We start from the raw sequence: 19,074 nt of genomic DNA, 5'->3' as shown, positions 1-19,074 counted from the left end.
GCCACATGATGAGGTGAGCTCCCATCCTTGCCCCAGCTCCTGCCAACACATAGCAGTTCCAAAGCATGCAAATGTGAGCAGATAAATAGGTACCACTTCGGTGGGAAGATAGCAGAGTGCCCTGATATCATGACGGCCACATGGCCTTGTAAATCTTTTTGGATAGGGCTGACTCAATGGCCTTGAAACGGAGATGAGCACCACTCCCCATAGTCCCCATTAGTCCCCATAGTCTCCTCATTTCTCCCCATAGTCTCCTTACACTAGGCGAGCCCATCATGTCCTGTTTGTGATTCTGAAATGAGCAGCAGCCACAGGATGAAGCTGCATCTGGCTGCTCAAAGCCCTGCCTCTTTTCACCTATGTTGCCCATGTTGCCTATGTTGCCCATGTATTTGGGCTGTTTTTATATCCTGTATATCCCTCTCAGAAATATGGAATTTTGTTTTCATTTAGTTCTTTTAAACCATCGGTCTAACTTCATTTTGCTCTCCAAAATGTGTCCCTTCCTTTATCACCGGCAGGTCTTCTACTGGACTCACCTTTTCTACATCCCTATCTGGGCTTTGCTGATTGTTCACGGTGCTAATTTCTGGAAGTGGTTTGTGATCCCTGGATCTCTCTTCCTCGGAGAGAAGGCCTTTGCAGCTGCTCTGTCACGCATCGGTGGGCTGTGCATTGTGGAAGTCAACCTTCTACCTTCCAAGGTGGGTTCCACAAATGCTACAGTAAACGAAAATGGGTATCAGCATATATAACTTGCAGGTGAGACTAGAAAAGGAACAATGTTTTTTTGCCTATTTCTTACCAAAGGACACCATGCGTGTCCCCGTGTTATTTCTTTTGAAATCTAGGTGACTCATTTGGTGATTCAGAGGTCCCCCTTTTTCCACTACAAACCAGGCGACTACGTGTACCTGAACATTCCGGTCATTGCCCAGTATGAGTGGCACCCCTTCACTATCAGCAGTGCTCCAGAACAGCCAGGTAGGGGACTGACCGGCTGGAGCAAGGGTGTTGTGGCTCCAGCCCCCGAACCTGGCCCCATGCCCGAAAGTGCCTTGGAGCTGGGCCTGCTGCCAGAAAGTGACTTGGACAGTGAGGGGGAAGGGCCGTCAGGACTTACCTCGGAAGCACCAGCCTCCCTGGCTCAGCTCCAGGAGCCAGAAGCAGGCCAGGTGGAAGAACTAATGAGGCTTCCATCCCCTGACTCTCCAACCCCTCAGGCCATGCCTGCAGACCCAGCTGACAGCAATCAGGCGTGGTTGAATCCTAGGTTTCGTAGGCAGGAGAGAATGGAACAACAGAAGCAGGGGAGGGGCAGGCCTAGGAAGTGCTGAGTCATGGAGCCACACCCCACAGGATATAAAAGGCAGCAAGAGCTGGTGTGTCTCTTTGTATCAGGCAAATCCACGGATTGACTAGAGCTGAAGGTTGTGACTCACTAGCGTCTTGGCAGCTAACGAGGGCTCCTGGCAGACGCTGGCTCTTTTGCTGCCAGAGCTGATAAGAGCCGGCTAATTAAGCCAGCGTTCGGATGGAGGCGAGGAGGACAGAACATGGGGTCTCCAACCTTGGCGACTTCAAAACTTGTGGACTCCAACAGGGGTTGGAGACCCCTGGTCTGAAGGGCAGTTGCATGCCTCTCAAGCTCAGGGCTTTGACCTTGACAGGAGCATCTGCACAGGAGCAGTGGCTCTGTTCTCCCCTGGACTTTCCTGACCCTCCGTTCCCAGACCACCCTGAATGCTGAGAAATGGGATGCCTTGAATGCCCATTGAGCTGCCCAGCACCTCCTGGCTTAGGGTGTTATGAAGGGTGACGCCCAACCTGCATTTATCAACGTCAAAGTGTGTTGGAGTGTAACTGCAGTGTAATGATCCACTCTGGAGGAACGGTTGGGGAAGTTGAGAGAAATGGATAAATTAACTTCTTTGATTAAAGAAAAGACAGCCTCTACATTTATTGGTGACTGGAAATCTCTTACGGGCTTTTTTGTGTAAAACTGGGGGGGGGAATGAACTTGTTACTTATGGTTTGGATGATTAGACAAGTAAAGTTATAGGACTAAGAGTAACATGGTGTAACTTTAGAGAGAGAGAGAAGTATATTTTTTTAATTTACCATTACTTTATATTTTCTTTCTTCAACTTTCTTTTTCTTCAACATTTCTTTTCTTGCCCTTTTGTTTTTCATTTGTTCATGTTAGCTTTTATGTCTTGTTAAAACATTTTTATTAAAAATTATATATTTAAAAAAATGAAATACACCCCTGGGAATTCTCAAAATCTCTCAGCCAATGACTTTCAGACCTAATCTCACTGAGTTTTCAAAATCAGCCCAGATCAGGCAATTGCTGCCACTTGGTGGGAGTCTTTAAATGGAATCCTCAAATAAACTGGAAACCAGGGCCAGTCCTTCACTTTTTCCAGGGCAACCCTGCAGGCCACATCTAAGCACCCTGTGGGCTGGATCCGTCCCCGGGCCTTGAGTTTGACACCCCTGCTTTATACTAATCTCTACGATGGTTGTGCTTCAGCCTACTAATTTAATCAGGAAGACTTCCTCCAATCTTCTCCTTCTCTTCAAAGACACCATCTGGTTGCATGTTCGATCACTGGGACAATGGACCTACAGATTACATGAGTACTTCTGGAATTTTCAAGAGCCCTTTGATGACAACCTTGAATTGTCAGTGGCCAGAAAATCAAGGAACAAGAACAGACTCTCAAGTTTTGTGGAGGTTTGGAGTTTAAAATGCTCTCTACTTGGTAGTTTTTCTAGCTCTTGTTAGTAGGTCATCTGTTACTAAGATCAATTTGGCAGATTATCTTCCCCCAGCTTAGTGTTAACTGGGAGTTATAGGAATTGCACAGATTCCATGAGGTTCCCCTGGGATCTCCAAGTCTACATTGCCATAATATGTCTGCAACAGGGGTGAAATGCTCCTGGTTCAGACCGGATCAGGTGATCCGGTAGCGATGGGGGCGGGTAGTTCAGAGAACTGGTAGCAAAAATCCCTGGCCCCTCCCCCCACCCATGCCCACCCAATCACCCGGTCCCCACTTGCCTACTTGCTGCTTCTTTCGGGCTAAGCCTTGCTTTGGCTGCTGCAATCAGTTGCATCAGCTAGCAACTGAATCTGCCTGCCTGCAATTCATCTCATCGGTGAGCAACTCAATCTGCCTGCCTTCAATCTGCCTGGCTTTAAAAAAAGTTAATTGGGGTTTTTTTAAGGAGTTTTTTTATAGACAGCAATTTAAAGTTAAGGAAGTTTTAAATTTAGCTGCTTTTATCTAAAAATATAAATAAAATAAAATAAAATATTTGTGCAGCTTTCTGAGATTTGGTGTGTTTCTATAGTGTTTTATTCTAACTACACAAACACACAAAATCTCACAAAGCTGTATGTGACATTTTGTGTGTGTGATTCAGTTGTGTTGTGTTGTCTGTGTGTAAAAGTTGGTTTTTGAGCTTTTAGAACAGAGCAGAACAGAACAGAACAGAACAGAACAGAACAGAACAGAATAGAATAGAATTTTTTATTGGCCAAGTGTGATTGGACACACAAGGAATTTGTCTTGGTGCATATGCTCTTAGTGTACATAAAAGAAAAGATACCTTCATCAAGGTACAACATTTACAACACTTAATGATAGTCATAGGCTACAAATAAACAATCAGGAAACAATATCAATATAAATCGTAAGGATACAAGCAACAAAGTTACAGTCATAAGTGGAAGGAGATTGGTGATGGGAATGATGAGAAGATTAATAGTAGTGCAGATTTAGTAAATAGTCTGACAGTGTTGAGGGAATTATTTGTTTAGCAGAGTGATGGCCTTCGGGAAAAAACTGTTCTTGTGTCTAGTTGTTCTGGTGTGCAGTGCTCTGTAGCGTCGTTTTGAGGGTAGGAGTTGAAACAGTTTATGTCCAGGATAGGAGGGGTCTGTAAATATTTTCACAGCCCTCTTTTTGATTTGTGCAGTAAAAAAAAAGACCCATTCCCTCATACCCTATTGGCCCCAGTAGAATTGACTGAGCTGAACCTGGGTTCTTGGTGAAGACATTAACGTGGCATGCTAGAGAGTCTGTACAGTACAGTGCTCAGTCTTACTAGATAACTATCCTTGTTTCTGGTTGCTCCAACCTGTCTCTGATCGGAGGAATTGCTTCCTGGTTCCATACACCAATGTTATCAATTCAATAACATTTATTTGGTCAATGACCAGCAAAATTTAACCCTTGTGAGTCAGTGCTGCATCAAAAAGGGAGAAGCTGCATCAGTGTTGATAGGCAGACCACCAGCAGGGCAACTTCACTGTAACTGAAGTGGTGTGGAGGTTGTGTTTAAACACGTGTTATTTTGAAGAAATCTCAGCATCCCATAGATACTAGATATAGATACAGCTTGGTATACATGTATAAGGTTTCCTACTTGAGCAGAGGGACGGGCTAGAAGACCTCCAATGTCCCTTGCAACTCTTTTACTCTGTTACCCTAGCACTACTGGCCTCTAATAGTCGCTCTGCAGCTCATTGGAGTATTTTCATGAACTCTTTTTTTCAGAAGTGTCTCTTTTGCTCCTCTGATTTGGACCCACCAGTGGCAACCACTAAAGATGAGATGATCCAAATGGTATCATACACACCCATCCAGGATTCCAGCATCACTGTAACAGATGAACCTGAAGAGGTGAGCAGATAAACCAGGGAGGAGAATTCTTGCTTATTTTCTCACATAAATTTATGAGAGTCCTAAAGTGGGGGAAGGGGGGAGAGAGAATTGTTTGTTTTCTGTTTCAAAATAGAAACTGAAGCCCTAAGGCATTGACTAAAGGGCATCAACTTATTTTCTACCTGATATATATATTCTTTTTATCAGGTTTCTAGCAGGCCCACCAAGAACCGTAGGCACTGTAACATCAAGGTAAGCTTTCTCTCACTAAGCACCTGTACAGGTGGAATTCTCTCTGTCCCCAAGAAGGTGCATTCTCAGTTTGATGGCCTGGCAAGGAATGAAGGCAGTGGTGGGATTCAGCCAGTTCGCACCACTTCGGGAGAACCGGTTGTTAACTTTCTGAGCGGTTCGATGAACTGGTTGTTGGAAGAAATCATTAAGGCAGAGAACCGGTTGTTAAATTACTTGAATCCCACCATTGAATGAAGGGCAATTGTGTACCAGGAGGAGGTTCTGACATTTGCGTTGTGGTTGCAGTCTGCAGAATTAAAAAAGAGGGCCATTAGGGAAAGGAGTTGTAGACATTTATGGGTAAAAGAGGTGGGATTTGAAATGGAGGGCGGGAGCCCAGTCCCTTCAATGTTTGGAAAAAACACAACTGGTGGAAGATTATATTTCCTGCAACATTTGTCTCATTAAAAAAGTAGCACCATACACATTTTTTGCAAATGTTCAAGCTCCTTTGCAAAAGTCTGTAAACTCGGCAAGAATGTAATGCTGAGGACTAGGAAACATTTTTGTGACTCAAACAGCACAAATATTCCTTTGCTTAATCTAGACATGTCCTGTGACTCAGTGGGGCTGCTGTGAACAACTGTTGAAATTGCCTGGCAGAGATCTAGTCAAGACAGTGAACCATCATAACTACTACAGTGTTCTAAATACATTATTCCCATGGGATTTCATCGGTTCCTTTTATCCTGCCACCAAAATAATCTATGGCAGAACCAAAAACAGTTGTCTGGCCAAGAACAGGCTGGTTTGGCTGAACAATGGGAATTAGTTAATTCCTCTATTTGGAGTGAAAACAATGGGAAACCATATTTTTTTTCAGTGATATCATCCCCGCCACATCAAGGGAAATCCTGCGATTTTGTCATGCCTGTTTGCCCAGTATCATGGACTAAAGAACTTATAACACAAACAGTGTGTGTGTGTGTGTGTGTGTGATCTGTGTCTCCAGATGAACATTAAAAAGCCTCATAGGGCATTTGACTCTATAAAGTCTGCCCTGCGTTCAGAAGCCTCTGGCTGCAAGGAGAAGGAAACAACCCACCCTTGCCAAGCCCAGGGTCAAAAGAAACAGACCCTTTTCCCTTCGCTCTTCAGTGTTATATCGACGGTCCCTATGGCACTTCCACGCGCCGGATCTTCTCTTCAGAGCATGCGGTGTTGATTGCGGCAGGAATTGGCATCACCCCTTTTGCCTCCATTTTACAAAGCATCATGTTCAGGTTGGTCTGCAAGAGATTAGGGTCCAAGCCAGGGGTGAAATCCAGCAGGTTCTAACAGGTTCTGGAGAACCGGTAGCGGAAATTTTGAGCAGTTCGGCAAACCGGTAACGGAAATGTTGAGTAGTTCGGCAAACCGGTAGCAGAAATTTTGAGTAGTTTGGCGAACTGGCAAATAACACCTCTGGCTGGCGCCAGAGTGTGGTGGGAATGAAGATTTTGCAATATCCTTCCCCCAGGAGTGGGGAGGGACTGGGGATTCTGCAGTATCCTCCCCCTGTCACACCCACCAAGCCACGCCCCACCAAGCCACACCCACAGAACCGGTAGTAAAACAAAATGGATTTCACCACTGGTCCAAGCTCTAGCAAAATGCTGCACTAGAATGTCTGTAGAGATTCTCCGTCACCCAGGTCCTGGTTGTCCCAAAAATGCTTGTTCAAAAGGCAGCAGGACTTGGTTGTTTCCCTAAAACAAGGGGGGGAAAACCAAGTCCAGTTGTCTTTTGAAAAAGCACTTCTGGGGCTGTACCAGGTTGTTGTTTTCTGTTTTGGTTGACTTGTTTAGTTTTAATTGAAAGCTTGCATGCTGCTTTTCCAAACATGCTTAATATAAATTTAAAAATAGGAGCACTTTTAAAGGATTGGAATTAAATTTTGAGACTAGTAAGTAAAGAGGCATTTAATGGAGGTGAAAGCCTTTATTAACATTTATTAATATCTGCCTATTCTGCCTTCTTCCTTGTGGCAGCCCCTCAAATATTGGAAGATTGCTATCACATCAGCCCTAGTCTTTCTTTTCACTAGACTGGATATACCCAAATTCCATTAGACTGGATATACCCAAAGAGGGCCGTGAAAATATCTACAGACCCCTCACATCCTGGACATAAACTGTTTCAGCTCCTACCCTCAAAACGACACTATAGACCACTGCACACCAGAACAATTAGACACAGGAACAGTTTTTTCCCGAAGGCCATCACTCTGCTAAACAAATAATTCCCTCAACACTGTCAAACTATTTACTAAATCTGCACTATTAATCTTCTTATCGTTCCCATCACCCATCTCCTTCCACTTATGACTGTATGACTGTAACTTTGTTGCTGGTATCCTTATGATTTATATTGATATTGATTGTTTCCTGATTGCTTATTTGTACCCTATGACTACTGTTAAGTGTTGTATTATTAAGTGTTAAATTTGTACCCTATGACTATCATTAAGTGTTGTAAGTGTTGTACCTTGATGAAGGTAACTTTTCCTTTATGTACACTGAGAGCATATGCACCAAGACAAATTCCTTGTGTGTCCAATCACACTTGGCCAATAAAAAATTCTATTCTATTCTATTCTATTCTATTCTATTCTATCCCTGTACCTGCACTATTCCTCATATGTTTTTGCCTCCAGCTCCCTAATCCTCTTTGTTGCTCTTCTCTGCACCCTTTCCAGAGTCTCAATGTGTTTTTTATATATTGCGGTGAGCAAAACTGGATGCAGTATTCCAAGTGTGGTCTTACCAAGACATTATAAGGTGGTGTTAACTCTTCAGGTGATCTGGATTCTATCCCTGTTAATGCAGCCTAGGATTGTGTTGGGTTTTTTGGTGTCTGCCACACACTGCTGGCTGATATTTAAGTGATTGCAGTTTGGATTCCAAGATGCCTCTCACATACTGCTATTGAGCCACGTTTCCCCTATTCTGTATCTGTGCATTTAGTCTTATTTACTTTCTTTCTTTCTTATTGACTCTACTCATTTCTCTTCCCAGGCATCGTATGCGAAAACAAGCCTCCTGCAGCCACAGTAATTCTTTGGATGAGAATATGAAGCTTCAGAAGGTGAAATGCCTGGTGGTAATTTTGAATTCCCTGAAAATAGTATTTTTATTTCTAAAACCCTTGAAGCCATTATGCCTGAAAGAATTCTTCTTTCAGAACATCCTTATTGGAATCCTAACTTCACTATTGGAGGCCCTTGATCCTTTCCAGGTGAGGGAGTTTTAGAGCAGGGGTCTCCAACCTTGGCAACTTTAAGCCTGGGGGACTTCAACTCCCAGAATCCCCCAGCCAGCTTTGCTGGCTGGGGGATTCTGGGAGTTGAAGTCCCCCAGGCTTAAAGTTGCCAAGGTTGGAGACCCCTGCTTTAGAGGATAACCCCTGAAGCTAGGAAATCCGCCTCTAACGGATGGACTTTTTTGTGCCCGTCGAAGGTCTTTCTACTCTTCCCTGACTTCTAACTGCAGTGCAGTGATTTTCTAAACCAGGGGTATCAAACTCAAGGCTCGGGGTGAGATCCGGCCCGGGTGGGTACTTAGATCTGGCCCACGGGACCACCCTGGAAACAGTGAAGGGTTAGGGTTCTGTGGTGCTTCTGCCAGCAAAAACAGGTTCCCGAGGTCTGTTTTCGGCTGCCATGGCCTCCTGCAACCCTCTGCCAGTGAAAATGGAGTTCGGGAGCCCGTTTTTGCTGGCAGAGTGCCCGGGCCAACACAGGCGCCCTCAACAGGAGTAATGTCAAGCTGGCCATGCCCACGTCCACCCCAGCCACGCCCACCCTGGTCCCCTGAGGTCAAACACAACCCTGATGCGGCCCTCAATGAAATTGCGTTTGACACCCCTGCGCTAAACCCTTCATGTCCATTAACAAGTGGCTGCCCTAATAGTTTCAATTGATTGTAACAGTTGTTTCATTTTTAAAATACCGTTGGAAAGCTGGTGTAGGAGAAGATATTTTGAAAGGTACAGTAGTATCGCCGGAGAAGACGCCTAGAGACTGCCTGGAGATCCAGCCGCTCTGAGGCTGACCGGACACTAGTTAGGTCCTATAGTAGGACCTACCTAGTGGCAATGAGGGTTGCGAAGCGTTCCTACGTTTCCTCCCTCATTGCGTCGGCAGATAACCGCCCGGCCGCCCTGTTTCGGGTGACCCGCTTTCTCCTTCAACAGGAGGGGCGGGAGGACCCCCTACAAGGGCGTGCCGAGGAGTTTAACGGTTATCTATACGACAAAATCGTTCAGCTTCGGGACGGATTGGATCAAAATTGGGTAGATCCAGGCGAGGGTTCTGAGGCCCGTCTTGTTGAGGTGGTTTGGGATGACTTTGATCCTGTGACTCCCGAGGACATGGACAGGTTGCTGGGTAGGCTGAACGCCACCACATGTTTACTGGATCCGTGTCCCTCCTGGTTAGTACTGGCTACTCAGGAGGTGATGCGAGGCTGGCTCCAGGGGATTACAAATGCTTCTTTGCGGGAGGGGGTCTTTCCCGCGGCCTTGAAAGAGGCAGTGGTGAGACCCCTCCTCAAGAAGCCTTCCCTGGACCCAGCTGTTTTAGGGAACTACCGGCCAGTCTCCAATCTTCGCTTCACGGCGAAGGTTGTTGAAAGTGTGGTGGCATGTCAGCTACCCCAGTACCTGGATGAAGCTGACTATCTAGACCCGTTCCAGTCCGGCTTCCGGCCCGGATACAGTACGGAGACAGCTTTGGTCGCACTGGTGGATGATCTCTGGAGGGCCAGGGATAGGGGTTATTCCTCTGCCCTGGTCCTATTAGACCTCTCAGCGGCTTTTGATACCATCGACCATGGTATCCTGCTGCGCCGGTTGGAGGGGTTGGGAGTGGGAGGCACTGTTTATCGGTGGTTCTCCTCCTACCTCTCTGATCGGACGCAGACGGTGTTGACAGGGGGGCAGAGATCGGCTCCAAGGTGCCTCATGTGTGGGGTGCCGCAGGGATCGATTCTCTCACCCCTCCTGTTCAACATCTATATGAAGCCGCTGGGTGAGATCATCAGTGGCTTTGGGGTGAGATACCAACTGTACGCTGATGATACCCAGCTGTACTTTTCCACCCCGGGCCACCCCAGTGAAGCTGTCGAAGTGCTGTCCCGGTGTCTGGAGGCCGTACGGGTCTGGATGGGGAGGAACAGGCTCAAACTTAATCCCTCCAAGACGGAGTGGCTGTGGATGCTGGCACCTCAGTACAGTCAGCTGCAGATGCGGCTGTCTGTCGGGGGTGAATCATTGGCCCCGATGGAGAAGGTACGCAACTTGGGCGTGATCCTAGATGGTCGGTTGTCCTTTGAAGACCATTTGGCGACCGTCTCCAGGAGAGCATTTTACCAGGTTCGCCTGATCCGCCAGTTGCGTCCCTTCCTGGACCGGGATGCCTTATGCACAGTCACTCATGCTCTCGTTACCTCTCGCCTGGACTACTGCAATGCTCTCTAGATGGGGCTCCCCTTGAAGAGCACCTGGAGACTTCAGCTAGTTCAGAACGCGGCTGCGCGGGTTATTGAGGGAGCGTCTCGGAGCTCCCATATAACACCTATCCTGCGCAGACTGCACTGGCTACCTGTTGTTTTCCGGGTGCGCTTCAAGGTATTGGTTACCACCTTTAAAGCGCTCCATGGCTTAGGACCGGGCTATCTACGGGACCGTCTACTGCCGGCTTCTATCTCCCATCGTCCGGTACGTTCCCACAGAGAGGGACTCCTCAGGGTGCCGTCAGCCAAACAGTGTCGACTGGCGGCCCCCAGGGGGAGGGCCTTCTCTGTGGGGGCTCCGGCCCTGTGGGACGAACTTCCCCTCGGACTTCGACAATTACCTGACCTTAGGACCTTTCGCCGCGAACTTAAAACTTATTTATTCCGTATGGCTGGACTAGCCTGATTCTTATTTTTATTGGATGGGTTTTTAAAATTCTGTGATTTTACGGGGAAGTACGTTTTTTAATATTTTGGGCATTTAAATTAGTTTTTTAAGGGATGTTTTTAATTATTGTGTGTATGTATATTTTATCTGCCTGTTCACCGCCCTGAGTCCTTCGGGAGAAGGGCGGTATACAAATTAAAATATTATTATTATTATTATTATTATTATTATTATTATTATTATTATTATTATTATTATTATTATTATTATTATTATTATTATTATTATTATTATTATTATTTACGTTTGTAAATAAATAAAATGATGGGAGTCCCAATTGGGATGGCAACTTGGTTGTTAAGCAAACTGGTTGCTAAGTGGAACTGCTCCTGCGCTAACATCTTCCTTCAGCTTTCCTTTACTTCACAGACCTGTGGAGGTTATAAATGAAAGGCTTGTTCATAACGTTACCATTGTAACTGCGAACGGTCGCTAGAATGAGGCAGTTGCTATGCAGGGACCCCCCGTTCTTTCTTTTCTCCAGGTAGACTTTGTTTGGATCAATCGAGACCAAAAATCCTTTGAGTGGTTTGTCAGCCTGCTTACCCAACTGGAAGCCATGCAAGGCAGTGAAGAGCCAGCAGGTGGGTGTCTCCTTCCTCCCTCCCGGTCTTTGTTCCGCCCCCATCTCAACCTGGGCCCTTTGTCTTTTATGCAGGAATGACTTCTGCAGCTTTGAGACCAGACAAAATTGAGACAGAAAGTTTTATTCCATTCCCCTCCCCCCCCAGAGTAGCCTGATGCAGACTCAGGGGTGGAATACCCTCCTCTTCCTTTTAGGCGAGAGGCCCCTTTTTGAAGTTATATATATATAACGAGGAATATATATATATATTCATATATATATATATATATATATATATATATATATATATATATATATATATATAGTGTGTGTATAGGTCTTTGGTTATTGGGGTTTTCACCCACGTAAAATTGGAAGTGTCTTGGCGACATTTGGACGAAGTCTCATTGGTCATCTTCAGGCTTCAACTTCGTGCTTCTGGGAGCGATGTGTGATTGCAGCTGTTGGTTCCTTTTTAACTGCTAGTGGGAGTTTGAACTGATTGGGTGGGAGCTTGGCTGTGCTCTGATTGGATGGGGGGTTTTTTGTGCTCTGATTGGCTGGGGGTGTGTCCTGTTTGGGTGGGGGCTTGGTTGTGCTCAGATTAATCTGAGTTGCAGGGGGATTTGAGCTGGTGAGTTGCATTGCTGTTGTTTGGCTTTGTGTTTGTGGTCATGCTACATCTTCATAGTGGGTGTCTGTCTGTCTTCTGTATGTATGGATTGGAGGGGTTTGAAATGTTGCAGCTGCGGTCTGGCTTCTGGTCCTTGGTCGTGCTTCCTGATCAGTGTGGGTTTGGGTCTGCTTTCTGGGTGGATGTGTGGTGGTGACATTCTGTGTGGACCTCGTGAGTGTGGGTCTGGTGTCATTCCTCATGTTAGGGACTCGTTTGTCAATAAGGGCGGGTTTCCAAATGGCTGGTAGGCGGGAGGTATCATCTCGTTTGTTCATGCTGTGTGGGCATTTTTCTATCACTCCCAAATACATCCCCACTGAAACCATTATATGCGGAGTTGAAACCAGCCTGACCAAAATCAACCCCGATGACGAAACTGCCGAGATCAAAATTTAATCCCCACATGCTTCCAATTGAAATTCCACTCCAACTCTGCAGCCGCCAAACGCATCCTAAAAAGAACAGAATTGGCCCTAATCAGAAATGAACTTCACACAAAAAGATTCCTCCTAGATCAAATCAACAAAGATCTCCTCACACTTCACCTCAAACTCAGCAACAAGATCCACCCTGCACTTTGGGACAAATCCAAACAACTCGCCGTCTGGAGAGCCGAAACACAGACCACTCTCAAGACAGACACACACACCAACAAACTCCGAAGACTACAAGAACGCCAGAAACAAACCCCTCCCCCCTCACAGCCACACATGAAACAAACAGTGCATAACATCTCAGATAGGATCCTCACCAAAGCTGAAACCGATGTCCTTTCCAAAGGATTCAATTTTGCAGTCACTCCCAAATACATCCCCACTGAAACCATTATATGCGGAGTTGAAACCAGCCTGACCAAAATCAACCCCGATGATGCTAACAAAATCAGACTCGAAATCACCAACATCCTCTGCAGCAGCAAGCCACCCAAAAGCAACTTACCCAAAGAGGAACAGACAGCACTGCTTAACCTGAAAAAAGAACCAGCATAATAATCCTACCAGCAGACAAGGGCAACGCCACGGTGATTATGAACACATCTGACTACCAAACCAAATTAACCAACCTACTCCAAGACCCTGCATACAAGCCCCTAAAAACAGACCCCACCACCTACCTAGAAAAAACCACTAGATCCAAAATAAAAGCCTCCCCCATCAGCGAAGAAATCCAACAAAGAATCATTCCCAGAGAGAAATCATCCAGATGCCCTAAGCTCTACGGCCTCCCCAAGATACACAAAGAAGGAACCCCACTCAGACCCATAGTCAGCTCCATAGGCTCACCTCTACAAAACCTAGCCAAATTTCTCGCCAAACAACTACAGCCCTATGCAGAATCCATCGCCTCACACGTAAAAAACTCATTCCAGTTCATAGAGATCATAAAGAAACAAAACCTACAACCCAGTGACCTACTCGAGAGCTTCGATGTCATATCTCGCTTCACCAAAGTGCCAATCAAAGAAGCCTTGACAGCTATCCAAAACAAATGCAACCCCCCAAAACACATCCTAGATCTGACCAACCACTGCCTATCCAACACATACTTCATCTATAACGGACAAAATACAAACAAATAGAAGGAGCACCCATGGGATCACCCTCTCACCTGTCATTGCCAACCTCTACATGGAACACTTTGAAACCCAAGCACTAGAAAAATCTGATCACAAACCCAAACTCTGGCTCAGATACGTAGACGACACCTTCATAATCTGGCCACACGGAAAGAAAAACTTGACAACTTCCTCACACACCTCAATAGCCTACACCCCAAAATACAGTTCACCATGGAAACAGAAGTTAACAACCAACTTCCTTCCTAGATGTCTTAGTCTACAAGAAACCCAATGGCTCCCTAGGACACACCATCTACCAGAAGAAAACACACACAAACCGCTATCTGCACGCACTCTCACACCACCACCCAGCACAGATCAACTCCGTAGCCAAGACACTCATCTCTAGAACAAAACGCTTAGATGACGAACAACACCTAAAAACCGAACTACACACTCTCACAAATGTACTAACATCCAATGGATTCCAGAGAAATAAGATTACCAAACTAATCCAAAAAGAACCCCCCCACTAAAATCCAAGACAGAGAACAAGAAAATGGCACAGCCCTCCCCCCATATATAAAAGGCACCACAGACAGAATCAGCAAGATCCTCCACAAACATAACATCAAGACAGCATTCTGCACAAACCAAAAAATATCCACCATCCTAAGAAACCCCAAAGACAAAATTGAGTTAGAAAATCAAGGAGTATATGAAATCCCATGCACCGCCTGCCCCACCACATACATCGGACAAACCAACAGAAGAATAAGTGCACACATTGAAGAACACTGTACGGGTCTGGATGGGGAGAAACAGACTCAAGCTCAATCCCTCCAAGACGGAGTGGCTGTGGATGCCGGCATCCCGGTACAGTCAGCTGCATCCGCAGCTGACTGTTGGGGGCGAGTTAGTGGCCCCAAAGGAGGTGGTTCGCAACTTGGGCGTCCTCCTGGATGGACGGCTGTCTTTTGTCATCTGGCGGCCGTCGCCAGGAGGGCCTTTTACCAAGTTCGCTTGGTTCACCAGTTGCGTCTCTTCCTTGACCGGGATGCCTTATGCACAGTCACTCACGCTCTGGTTACGTCTGGGCTGGATTATTGCAATGCTCTCTACATGGGGCTGCCCTTGAGGTGCACCCGGAGGCTGCAGTTAGTCCAGAATGCGACTGCGCGAGTAGTAATGGGAGCCGCTCGTGGCTCCCACGTGACATCGCTGCTCCGTAGCTTGCACTGGCTTCCTGTGGTCTTTCGGGTGCGCGTCAAGATTCTGGTAACTATCTTTAAAGCGCTCCATGGCTTAGGACCCGGGTACCTACGAGACCGCCTGCTGTTACCCTTTGCCTCCCACCGACCCGTACGCTCTCACAGAGAGGGTCTCCTCAGGGTGCCGTCCGCCAAACAGTGTCGGCTGGCGGCCCCCAGGAGTAGGGCCTTCTCTGTGGGGGCAGTGATGCTCTGGAACGAACTTCCCCCTGGCCTGCGTCAAGTGCCTGATCTTCGGACCTTCCGTCGTGAGCTCAAAACATATTTATTCATTAAAGCGGGACTGGCATAATTATTGATGAATTTTAATTGGGTATTCTTAATATTTTTTAAATTTTAAATCTAAATTTTAATAATCAGCCTTTAAAATTTGCTCTTTTTAAATATTGTTTTAAATTGTATATATTTTGTTCTTATTCTGGCTGTACACCGCCCTGAGTCCTTCGGGAGAAGGGCGGTATAAAAATCTAATAAATAAAATAAATAAATAAATAAATAAACACAAGAACTCAGTCAAAAAAGAGGAACCAACTTCTTCCCTGGTCCAACACCTTAAAGCCACAGGACACGATATTGACTTTAAAAAGACCAGAACTATCGCCAAAACTGAACACTTTAACAGCAGAATAATCAGAGAAGCCATCGAGATAGAAAAACACCCACACAGCATGAACAAATGAGATGATACCTCCTGCCTACCAGCCATTTGGAAACCCGCCCTTATTGACAAACGAGTCCCTAACACGAGGAATGACACCAGACCCACACTCACGAGGTCCACACAGGATGTCACCACCACACATCCACCCAGAAAGCAGACCCAGATCAGATTCCCTGATCAGGAAGCACGACCAAGGACCAGAAGCCAGACCGCAGCTGCAACATTAGCCATTTCAAACCCCTCCAATCCATACATACAGAAGACAGACAGACACCCACTATGAAGATGTAGCACGACCACAAACACAAAGCCAAACAACAGCAATGCAACTCACCAGCTCAAATCCCCCTGCAACTCAGATTAATCTGAGCACAACCAAGCCCCCACCCAAACAGGACACACCCCCAGCCAATCAGAGCACAAAAAAAACCCCCATCCAATCAGAGCACAGCCAAGCTCCCACCCAATCAGTTCAAACTCCCACTAGCAGTTAAAAAGGAAGAAACAGCTGCAATCACACATCGCTCCCAGAAGCACGAAGCTGAAGCCTGAAGATGACCAATGAGACTTCGTCGAAATGTCGTCAAGACACTTCCAATTTTACGTGGGAGAAAACCCGAATAACCAAAGACCTATATATATATATATATATATATATGCTTATATATTATATAGTTACTTTCATGCTTATGCTTATGTATACTGTTGTGACAAAATAAATAAATAAATAAATAAAAATAAATAAATATCGAACAAGGGGAACGAGGGACTCGTGGCAGACACCCCTCCTGTCCATGTAGTCCTTCTTCTCGTCCTTGGTTTCAGCACTGATGCATAGGTGCTTTTTGCAAGCGCATACACACACACACACACACACAACGCATCCCTGAGCTTTTCTACATGAATGGAAATCTTGCTCCAAACAGTTCTGCCCATTAGGTAAATAGGCTCTATATGCAGTCTTCTTGGTGCATCTTTTCATCAATGCTGAAGACAGAAACTCAAGAAAGGGGCCATGATAGGGTCTGCTAAATCCACCTGGTTTTCCAATTCCCAGCCCGTTTCCTGGAGATGCATTTGTACATGACCTCAGCACTTAACAAGAGCGACATGAAGGCTGTGGGCCTGCAGATGGCCTTGGATCTACTAGCAAAAAAAGAAAAGAAGGACTCAATCACGGGCCTCAGGACAAGAACAAAGCCTGGGAGGCCAGACTGGAAGCAGGTGGGTTTGTCCTCTAAACCAGGGGTCTCCAACCTTGGTCCCTTTAAGACTTGTGGACTTCAACTCCCAGAGTCCCTCAGCCAGCAAAGCTGGGAGTTGCAGTCCACAAGTCTTAAAGGGACCAAGATTGGAGACCCCTGCTCTTTAACCACACTTAAAAACATGTAGTCATGTGGTAGCTCAGTCCAGATTCCAGGTTAATATCTCACCTTAGAGAAATTATTTCCTGCAGTCGGTTTTATGGCCAGACACCCCTCTCTGGATGTCCAAATAAAAGCTTTTAATGACAAGCAACGCTGGGACGAGACAAGAGAAAATCTTCCCAACCAAGAAACAACAACAGGCATCTTTTATACCCTTAAGCAACCAGTAAGAAAGATTAATATACCAATCGGCAAGATAGCCTACACAGCTGGCACCGGTTCCTACCTATCCATAGTCCAAGGACAGGTCAATTCTAGTTTCAGATGGAGCTGCTTAACCTACCTGGATTTTTTTCTCCCTGGGACACAAGGTGCCATGAGAAGGAGGGGCACATCCTGGACCGCTGGGGAGCTAAAACCTGTCCTGGATCTTAGTGGAGCTGTGCTACTATCCACTTGCAAGCAGACTTTGCATCAGTCAAGGAGATGGCAACTCCTGCAGGCCTTCAGATTTCAGCATTCCTCCCTGGGGGGGGGGGGGGAGGGCGGGGCAGTGGTGGTGCAGGTTAGGGGTTGGAGTGGAAGCATTGCAGCAGTTCACTCTTTAGAAATTGCTACATCCCAATCAATCACAGCAAGCTTGCTCCTGAATTTGCCAACTTCTCAAAATTATTAGAGCCTATTTGTGTAGACATCATGTAGCATCTTTAATGTCTTCCACCTTTGCTATTGCCAAGCTGAAAATTTTAGGGCAGTAGGCACATTTCAAGCATGAGAACATACTTTGAATATCCCCTCTCAAAAGGATGCTGTGATAAGAAATTGTAGTCTTAAGCCAGAAGCAAAGGGATACAGGAAACTCTATGGTACCCTGTCCCAGGTTTTTCAGCTTACATACGGGAGCTGGGTAATGTTCTATAGTCATAAAACTAACATGGGAGAGCCATATCAGGGCATTGTAGAGTTTTCAGTAACACTTTGTGCCATTGAGAGTCCACCCAGAGTTTTTCAGCCCAACTATATAAGGCTAACAGCCCAATCTTGCAAAAGTGCTGACTCTCAAAAGAAGGCCCCTTCGAGCTCTTGTGGGGGAGTTCTTTTCCATGTATGAAATCTCTGGCACATATTTTTGAACAATATAAATGTTAGCTTAAGAAGGGAAGACTGTAGGTCAAGGACATTGTAGTCTGTAATTAACTTATGGATCTTTTACTGTAAATTCAGTTCATACAGACTATGGAAGATTTTTAACATCCACATATATCTGCTAGATAAGATCACGGGGATGGTGCATCCAGTCAGCTGAGTCAGATCTTCGAATGAAGATCAACAAATCGAAGCTTTAAGCAGAAAAGGGAGGTTTTATGTGTTCAGATGGAGTTGCTTTCCCAAGATAGTTTGATGGAGATAAAAATACTCAGGAATCTGAGAATTAAAACAGCTGGCTGGATGATTTTACAGAGCTATTGTGAGGTCTTACTGAGAAAGGGGGGAGACAGACATTTAGATAGGCCGACTTAGGTCAATTGGACCACTATAGAGAAATGTGCCAAGTGCTATTAAAAAGAAGGCAGAAAGAGACCATGTATTTCAGCTGCTGATGGCTTCTTCTCTCTTTCTCAGCTCTTTCAGAAAATTGACAAAGAAGACAAAGGAAAAGTCCAGGTTTTCTTCTGTGGCTCTCCAGCTCTTGCCAAGGTTGTCAAAGCTCACTGTGAACAGTTCATTTTTCCCTTTTTCAGGGAAATCTTCTAGCTGCAATATGTTAGAATTTTTTTTGTTCCTTTTGACCAACATGGTCATGTTTGTTTTTAATGAATTCAAATATTCTATTTAAAAGAAAAACACTAGAATAGAATAGAATTCTTTATTGGCCAAGTGCGATTGGACCCACGAGAAATTTGTCTTGGTGCAAACGCTCTCAGTGTACATAACAGAAAGGATACCTTCTTCAAGGTACAACACTTACAACACTTCATGATAGTCATAGGGTACAAATAAGCAATCAGGAAACAATCAATATCAATATAAATCGTAAGGATACAAGCACAAAGTTACAGCCA

The 19,074-nt window shown here is 45.5% G+C and overlaps 1 protein-coding gene across 1 annotated transcript in view; it reads left to right on the top strand.

Annotated features, from left to right (window-relative positions):
- Window positions 1-18,766, top strand: part of NOX5 (NADPH oxidase 5) — a 36,679-nt gene extending 17,913 nt beyond the window's left edge. The window contains exons 7-16 of the mRNA XM_058156453.1: window positions 525-707; window positions 855-987; window positions 2,592-2,691; window positions 4,696-4,750; window positions 4,920-4,931; window positions 6,072-6,196; window positions 7,970-8,039; window positions 11,398-11,497; window positions 16,702-16,868; window positions 18,635-18,766. Of these exons, the coding sequence (XP_058012436.1) occupies window positions 525-707; window positions 855-987; window positions 2,592-2,691; window positions 4,696-4,750; window positions 4,920-4,931; window positions 6,072-6,196; window positions 7,970-8,039; window positions 11,398-11,497; window positions 16,702-16,868; window positions 18,635-18,766 (1,077 nt within the window). The remainder of the gene's footprint in view (window positions 1-524; window positions 708-854; window positions 988-2,591; window positions 2,692-4,695; window positions 4,751-4,919; window positions 4,932-6,071; window positions 6,197-7,969; window positions 8,040-11,397; window positions 11,498-16,701; window positions 16,869-18,634) is intronic.
- The last annotated feature ends 308 nt before the right edge of the window (window positions 18,767-19,074 follow it).

Source organism: Ahaetulla prasina, chromosome 13, assembly GCF_028640845.1.
Source record: "Ahaetulla prasina isolate Xishuangbanna chromosome 13, ASM2864084v1, whole genome shotgun sequence".
NCBI classification, from domain to species: Eukaryota; Metazoa; Chordata; class Lepidosauria; order Squamata; family Colubridae; genus Ahaetulla; species Ahaetulla prasina.
The sequence above is the reverse complement of the archived record's forward strand: the minus strand, read 5'-3'. Positions and strand labels throughout refer to the sequence as shown.